At 52.2% G+C, this 8,521-nt stretch overlaps 2 protein-coding genes across 5 annotated transcripts in view; both read right to left on the reverse strand.

Moving 5' to 3' along the window:
• The window catches only part of LOC144326464 (tubulin beta chain-like), a 2,805-nt gene extending 680 nt beyond the window's left edge, over positions 1 to 2,125 (reverse strand). The window contains exons 1-3 of one of the 3 annotated variants that reach the window (XM_077923005.1): positions 2,030 to 2,125; positions 1,008 to 1,572; positions 1 to 742 (exon numbers count right to left, since the gene is read on the reverse strand). The exon at positions 1 to 742 is cut by the window's left edge and continues 397 nt beyond it. In XM_077923005.1, the coding sequence (XP_077779131.1) occupies positions 1,118 to 1,572; positions 2,030 to 2,090 (516 nt within the window). In that variant the 5' untranslated portion in view covers positions 2,091 to 2,125 and the 3' untranslated portion in view covers positions 1 to 742; positions 1,008 to 1,117. The other 2 variants (XM_077923004.1, XM_077923006.1) reach the window with 2 other exon arrangements.
• Positions 2,126 to 2,166: 41 nt separating this feature from the next.
• Positions 2,167 to 8,521, reverse strand: part of LOC144326466 (tubulin beta-4B chain) — a 16,393-nt gene continuing 10,038 nt past the window's right edge. The window contains exons 4-5 of one of the 2 annotated variants that reach the window (XM_077923010.1): positions 4,528 to 4,672; positions 2,167 to 2,983 (exon numbers count right to left, since the gene is read on the reverse strand). In XM_077923010.1, coding sequence (XP_077779136.1) covers positions 2,167 to 2,983; positions 4,528 to 4,672 — 962 coding nt within the window. Of the gene's footprint in view, positions 3,228 to 4,527; positions 4,673 to 8,521 lie in introns of both variants that reach the window. The other variant, XM_077923009.1, reaches the window with a different exon arrangement.

The following is an 8,521-nucleotide window of genomic DNA, read 5'->3' on the forward strand; positions in this document are numbered from 1 at the left end:
TAGGAAACAGGAGAGCATCGTGGAGGACCTTCTAGGGAACCAGGAAGAGCGTAGAGAGGTGACCTTCTAGGAAACAGGAGAACATCGTGGAGGTCCTTCTAGGAAACCGGGAAGAGCGTAGAGAGGTGACCTTCTAGGAAACAGATGTTGTGGAGGACCTTCTAGGGAACTAGGAAGGACGTAGAGAGGTGACCTTCTAGGAAACAGGACAACGTCGTGGAGGTCCTTCTAGGAAAACAGGAAGCGCGTAGAGAGGTGACCTTCTAGGAAACAGGACAACGTCGTGGAGGTCCTTCTAGGAAACCGGGAAGAGCGTAGAGAGGTGACCTTCTAGGAAACAGGTAGACATTGTGGAGGTCCTTCTGGGGAACCAGGAAGAGCGTAGAGAGGTGACCTTCTAGGAAGTCGGGAGAAGAACGCCGTGACCTTCTCTGGAGAACATCTGAAGGAGATGATGGATGGGTGTGGTTGTGGAAAGAGCAGAAGAACATCTGAGGAACATCTGAACCTGGTGAGAACATGGAAGGTCAGGATGGAGAACCACCATGGAAGGAAACATCTGAAGGACATGGAAGGTCACCATGGGAGGAAGCATCTGAAGGAGAACATGGAGAAGCAAGATGGAAGGAAACATCTGAAGAACATCTGAAGGAGAAGATGGAAGGAACCATCTGAGGAACATCTGAAGGAGAACATGGAAGGAAACATCTGGAGAACATCTGAGGAACATCTGAAGGAGAGCCTGGGGAGAACTTGGAAGGTCAGGATGGAGAGCCACCATGGAAAAAAACAGCTGAAGAACATCGGAAGAACATGGAAGCTCACCATGGAAGGAAACATCTGAAGAACATCTGAGGAACATCTGAAGGAGAGCCTGGTGAGAACATGGAAGGTCAGGATGGAGAGCCACCATGGAAAGATACATCTGAGAAACCTCAAGAACATGGAAGGTCACCATGGGAGGAACATCTGAAGAAGAACATGCAAGGAAACATCTGAAGGAGAACATGGAAGGAAACATCTGAAGAACTTCTGAGGAACATCTGAAGGAGAACATGGAGGGTCAACGGAGGGGCTGGGTGGTTGTGCTTCTTCTGGGTGGTAGTTATGGGTCCTCCTAGGCGGCCTCCTCCTCGGCCTCCTCCTCAAACTCCCCCTCCTCCTCGGCGGTGGCGTCCTGGTACTGCTGGTACTCCGAGACCAGGTCATTCATGTTGCTCTCGGCCTCGGTGAACTCCATCTCGTCCATGCCTTCTCCTGTGTACCAGTGGAGGAAGGCCTTCCTCCTGAACATGGCGGTGAACTGCTCCGAGATCCTCTTGAAGAGCTCCTGGATGGCGGTGGAGTTGCCGATGAAGGTGGCGGACATCTTGAGCCCCCGGGGCGGGATGTCGCAGACGGCGGTCTTGACGTTGTTGGGGATCCATGAAAGGAAGGAGCTGGGTTCGAGGGGGAGGAGCTGGGAGGGGAGGGGAGAAGATGGAGCTGGAAGGTGGACCTGATGGGGAGGACCTGGGTTGGAGGTGGATCCAAGATGGAAGGTCAGGATGGAGAGCCACCATGGAAGGAAACCTCTGAAGGATATCTGGAGAAGATGGAAGGGTCTACATGGGAAGGAGAAGGTGGAAGGTCCACATGGGAAGGGGGAAGGTCCACACGGGAGGGAACATGGGAAGGAGAAGGTGGAAGGTCCACATGGGAGGGAACATCTGAAGGAGCACATGGAAGGGTCACCATGGAAGGAAAGATCTGAAGGACATCTGAGGAACATCTGAAGGACATCTTGGTGAGAACATGGAATCAAGGTGGAAGGTCAGGATGGAGGACCACCATGGAAGGAAACATCTGGAGAACATCTGAAGGAGAAGCTAGGTCACCATGGAAGGAAACATCTGAAGAACATCTGAGGGAGAAGATGGAAGGCTCAACCGTTGAGGAAACATCTGAAGAACTTTGGAAGGAGAACATGGAAGGAAACATCTGAAGAACATCTGAAGGAGAAGATGAAAGGCTCAACCGTTGAGGAAACATCTGAAGAACATCTGAAGAAGAACATGGAAGGAAACATCTGGAGAACATCTGAGGAACATCGGAAGGAGAACATGGAGGGTCAACGGAGGGGTGGGGCTTCTCGAAAACTGGCGGTTGTGATAGTTATGGGTCCTCCTAGGCGGCCTCCTCCTCGGCCTCCTCCTCAAACTCCCCCTCCTCCTCGGCGGTGGCGTCCTGGTACTGCTGGTACTCGGACACCAGGTCGTTCATGTTGCTCTCGGCCTCGGTGAACTCCATCTCGTCCATGCCTTCTCCTGTGTACCAGTGGAGGAAGGCCTTCCTCCTGAACATGGCGGTGAACTGCTCCGAGATCCTCTTGAAGAGCTCCTGGATGGCGGTGGAGTTGCCGATGAAGGTGGCGGACATCTTGAGACCTCTGGGCGGGATGTCGCAGACGGCGGTCTTGACGTTGTTGGGGATCCACTCCACGAAGTAGGAGGAGTTCTTGTTCTGGACGTTGAGCATCTGCTCGTCCACCTCCTTCATGGACATCCTTCCTCTGAAGACCGCGGCCACCGTGAGGTAGCGCCCATGGCGCGGGTCGCAGGCGGCCATCATGTTCTTGGCGTCAAACATCTGCTGGGTCAACTCGGGGACGGTCAAGGCCCTATATTGTTGACTACCTCGGCTGGTCAAGGGGGCGAAGCCCGGCATGAAGAAGTGGAGGCGAGGGAAGGGGACCATGTTGACCGCCAGCTTGCGGAGGTCGGCGTTGAGTTGACCCGGGAAGCGTAGACATGTGGTGACACCACTCATGGTGGCGGACACCAAGTGGTTGAGGTCTCCATAGGTTGGGGTGGTCAACTTGAGGGTCCGGAAGCAGATGTCGTAGAGGGCTTCGTTGTCGATGCAGTAGGTCTCGTCGGTGTTCTCCACCAGCTGGTGGACACTCAAGGTGGCGTTGTAGGGCTCCACCACCGTGTCGGAGACCTTGGGCGAGGGGACCACCGAGAAGGTGTTCATGATGCGGTCGGGGTATTCTTCTCGGATCTTGGAGATCAGGAGGGTCCCCATGCCGGAACCCGTGCCGCCGCCCAAAGAGTGGGTGAGCTGGAAGCCCTGGAGGCAGTCGCAGGACTCGGCCTCCTTGCGGACCACGTCCAAGACGGAGTCCACCAGCTCGGCGCCCTCCGTGTAGTGGCCCTTGGCCCAGTTGTTGCCGGCGCCGCTCTGGCCTACAGGGGGAGAGGAGATGGGGTCGTGGTCATCATGAGCATCATCATCATCATCATCAAGAACATGGTCATCATCATCACATCAACTTGAGGACCATCATCATCATCACATCATCATCACATCAACTTGAGGACCATCATCAGGATCATGACCATCATCATCATCATGACCATGGCCATCATCATCATCATGACCATGGCCTTCATCATCAAGATCATGCCCATCATCATCATCACATCAACTTGAGGACCATCATCATCATCACATCAACTTGAGGACCATCATCAGGATCATGACCATCATCATCATCATGACCATGGCCATCATCATCATCATGACCATGGCCTTCATCATCAAGATCATGCCCATCATCATCATCATCATCACATCAACTTGAGGACCATCATCAGGATCATCACCATCATCATCATGACCATCATCATGACCATGTCCTTCATCATCATCATGACCATGTCCATCATCATCATCATGGTCTTAATCATCATCATGTCCATCATCATCATGTCCATCATCATGACCATGGCCATCATCATGTCCTTCATCATCATCATCATGGTCTTAATCATCATCATGTCCATCATCACCATCATCACCATGTCCATCATCATGACCATGTCCATCATCACCATCATGGTCTTCATCATCATGTCCATCATCATCATCATCATCATGTCCCTCATCATCATCATGACCATGTCCCTCATCATCATCATGACCATGTCCTTCATCATCATCATCATCATGTCCTTCATCATCATCTCCTTCATCATCATCATCATCATCACATAAACTTGAGGACCATCATCAAGACCATCATCATCAGGATCATGCCCATCATGATCATCATCATGGACCTCATCATCATCATCATCATCATGTCCTTCATCATCATCTCCTTCATCATCATCATCATCACATAAACTTGAGGACCATCATCAAGACCATCATCATCAGGATCATGCCCATCATGATCATCATCATGGACCTCATCATCATCAGGATCATGCCCATCATCAAGACCATCATCATCAAAACCAGCATCATCAAGACCATGGCCTTCATCATCATCATCATCATCAGGACCATCATCATCACCATCCCATCATCCCATCGGTCTCCTCCACCAGCTGGTGGACGGAGAGGGTGGCGTTGTAGGGCTCCACCACCGTGTCGGAGACCTTGGGCATGGAGGGGACCACTGAGAAGTCCATGACCCGGTCAGGGTCTTCTTCCTGGGTCTTGGAGATCAGGAGGGTCCCCATGCCGGAGCCCGTGCCGCCGCCCAAGGAGTGGGTGAGCTGGAAGCCCTGGAGGCAGTCGCAGGACTCGGCCTCCTTGCGGACCACGTCCAAGACGGAGTCCACCAGCTCGGCGCCCTCCGTGTAGTGGCCCTTGGCCCAGTTGTTGCCGGCGCCGCTCTGGCCTAGGGGGAGAGGAGATGGTGGCCATCAGCATTGTCATCATCAAGAGGAGAGGAGACAATAGGGTCATCATCATCATCACCAGGATCATGGCCATCATGGTCAACATCATCAAGACCATGGCCTTCATCATCAGGATCATGATCATGCCCATCATCATCGTCATCAGGATCATGACCATCATCATCATAGCCATCATCATCAGGATCATGCCCATCATCATCACATCAACTTGAGGACCATCATCATCATGACCACCACCATCAGGATCATGTCCATCATCAACATCATCATCACATCAACTTGAGGACCATCATCAGGATCATGCCCATCATCATCAGGATCATGACCATCATTATCATCACATGAACTTGAGGACCATCATCATCATCATCAGGATCATGACCATCATCATCTTCATCACATCAACTTGAGGACCATCATCAGGATCATGCCCATCATCGTCATCATGGCCAACATCATCATCATCACATCAACTTGAGGACCATCATCATCATATCAGTATCAAGACCATCATCATCAGGATCATGACCATCATCATCATCACCACATCAACTTGAGGACCATCGTCATCATCATGACCATCATCATCATCACCACATCAACTTGAGGACCATCGTCATCATCATGACCAACATCATCATCACCACATCAACTTGAGGACCATCATCATCATGACCAACATCATCATCACCACATCAACTTGAGGACCATCATCATCATGACCAACATCATCATCATCACATCAACTTGAGGACCATCGTCATCATCATCATCATCCAGACTAACATCATCATCACCACATCAACTTGAGGACCATCATCATCAGGATCATGCCCAACATCATCATCATCAGGATCAAGACCAATGGCCTATGGGGGGAGAGAAGGTATCATCATGACCATCATGTTGGTGATCATCGACATCATCATCATGGCCATCATCACCACCATGGTCGTCACCATGGCCATCATCATGGTCAACACCCATCATCATCACCATCATGGTCATCATCATCGCCATGGTCATCATGGTCAACACCATCATCATTAGGATCATGGTCATCATGGTCAACATCACCACCATGGTCATCACCATGGCCGTCATCATGGTCAACATCATCATCATCAGGATCATGGCCATCATGGTCAACATCATGGCCATCATCATCATGGTCAACATCATCATGGTCAACATCATCATCATCATGGTCAACATCATGGCCATCATGATCATGGTCAACATCATCATGGTCATCCTCATCATGGTCAACATTATGGCCATCATGGTCATGGTCAACACCATCATCATGGTCATCATCATCATGGTCAACATCATGGCCATCATGGTCATCATCATCATCATCATGGTCAACATCATCATCATCATGGTCATCATCATCATGGCCTTCATCATCATCATGGTCACCATCACCATCATCGTCAAAGACCATCATCATCATCGACCATCAAGACCATCATCATCACCATGATGGTGGCTTTCATCCTCACCATAGCATCATGGTCATCATCATCAGACCATCATCATCATCATGACCATGGCCTTCATCATCATCATCCCATCAACTTGAGGACCATCATCATCATCTCCATCATCAGGACCATCACCATCATGACCACCATCCTCAAGACCATCTTCATCATCAGGACCATCATCCTCACATCATCAAGAGCAGAGGAGACAATAGAGTCATCATCTTCATCATCGTGGCCTCCATCATCATCATCAAGACCACCATGATCATGACCATGGTCATCATCATCAAGACCACCACCATCATCATGACATCATCATCATCATGGCCTTCATCATCAAGAACATCGTCCCATCACCGTCCGTCTCCTCCACCCATTGGTGGACGCTGAAGGTCCCTTCCCTCTCTATGGTCTCTTGCAAGGCGGTGAGGCTGGACGACCTCGGGAGGAACCTTCCCTCTCTATGGTCCCCTCAGAACCACCTGGAGAGGCCCCTTCCCTCTCTATGGTCTCTTGCAAGGGGGTGAGGCTGGAGGACCTCGGGAGGCCCTTCCCTCTCTATGATCCCCTGGGAACCGCCTGGAGGACCTGGAGAGGCCCCTTCCCTCTCTATGGTCTCTTGCAAGGGGGTGAGGCTGGACGACCTAGGGAGGAACCTTCCCTCTCTATGGTCCCCTCAGAACCACCTGGAGAGGCCCCTTCCCTCTCTATGGTCTCTTGCAAGGGGGTGAGGCTGGAGGACCTCGGGAGGCCCCTTCCCTCTCTATGATCCCCTGGGAACCGCCTGGAAGACCTGGAGAGGCCCCTTCCCTCTCTATGGTCTCTTGCAAGGGGGTGAGGCTGGAGGACCTAGGGAGGTGCCTTCCCTCTCTATGATCCCCTGGGAACCGCCTGGAAGACCTGGAGGAGTCCCTTCCCTCTCTATAGTCTCTTGCAAGGGGGCAGTCCCTTCCCTCTCTATGATCCCCTCAGAACCGCCTGGAGGACCTGGAGAGGCCCCTTCCCTCTCTATGGTCCCTTGCAAGGGGGTCAGGCTGGAGGACCGGAGGGTTCCCTTCTGGGCTTGACCCTTCTAGGATGCTGTCTCTTTCCTCTCTATGATCCCTGGAGGACCTAGAGGTCCCTTCCCTCTCTATGGTCCCCTCAGAACCACCTGGAGGTCCCTTCCCTCTCTAGGAGGGAAAAGGAAGGAAAGAAGGAAGGAAGGAAGGAAGGAAGGAAGGAAGGAAGGAAGGAAGGAAAGAGGGAAGGAAGGAGGGAGGGTAAAGGAAGGAAAGAAGGAAGGAGGGAGGGAGGGAGGGAGGGAGGGAGGGAAAAGGAAGGAAAGAAGGAAGGAAGGAAGGAGGGAGGGAGGGAGGGAGGGAAAAGGAAGGAAAGAGGGAAGGAGGGAAGGAAGGAAGGAAGGAGGGAAGGAAGGAGGGAAGGAAGGAAGGAAGGAAGGAGGGAGGGAAAAGGAAGGAAAGAGGGAAGGAGGGAAGGAAGGAAGGAAGGAAAAGAAGGAAAGAAGGAAGGAGGGAAGGAGGGGGGAGGAAGGAGGGAGGGAAAAGGAAGGAAAGAGGGAAGGAGGGAAGGAGGGGGGAGGAAGGAGGGAGGGAAAAGGAAGGAAAGAGGGAAGGAAGGAAGGAAGGAAGGAGGGAGGGAGGGAGGGAAAAGGAAGGAAAGAGGGAGGGAGGGAAAAGGAAGGAAAGAGGGAGGGAAGGAAGTAAGGAAGGAAGAAGGAGGGAGGGAAGGAGGGAGGGAAGGAAAAGGAAGGAAAGAAGGAGGGAGGGAGGGAGGGAGGGAAGGAAGGAAGGAGGGAAGGAAGGAGGGAAGGAAGGAAGGAAGGAAGGAAGGAAGGAAGGAAGGAGGGAAAAGGAAGGAAAGAGGAAGGAGGGGGAGGAAGGAGGGAGGGAAAAGGAAGGAAAGAGGGAAGGAGGGAAGGAAGGAGGGAAAAGGAAGGAAGAAGGAAGGGGAAGGAGGGGGGAGGAAGGAGGGAGGGAAAAGGAAGGAAAAGAGGGAAGGAGGGAAGGAGGGGGGAGGAAGGAGGGAGGGAAAAGGAAGGAAGGGGGAAGGAGGGGGGGAGGAAGGAGGGAGGGAAAAGGAAGGAAAGAGGAAGGAAGGAAGGAAAGAAGGAAGGAGGGAGGGAGGGAGGGAAAAGGAAGGAAAGAAGGAAGGAAGGAAGGAGGGAGGGAGGGAGGGAGGGAAAAGGAAGGAAGAAGGAAGGAAGGAAGGAGGGAGGGAGGGAGGGAGGGAAAAGGAAGGAAGAGGGAAGGAGGGAAGGAAGGAAGGAAGAGAGGAGGAAGGAAGGAAGGAAGGAGGAGGGGAAAGGAAGGAAAGAGGGAAGGAAGGAAGGAA

The sequence above is a fragment of the Podarcis muralis genome, chromosome W, assembly GCF_964188315.1.
Source record: "Podarcis muralis chromosome W, rPodMur119.hap1.1, whole genome shotgun sequence".
NCBI classification, from domain to species: domain Eukaryota; kingdom Metazoa; phylum Chordata; class Lepidosauria; order Squamata; family Lacertidae; genus Podarcis; species Podarcis muralis.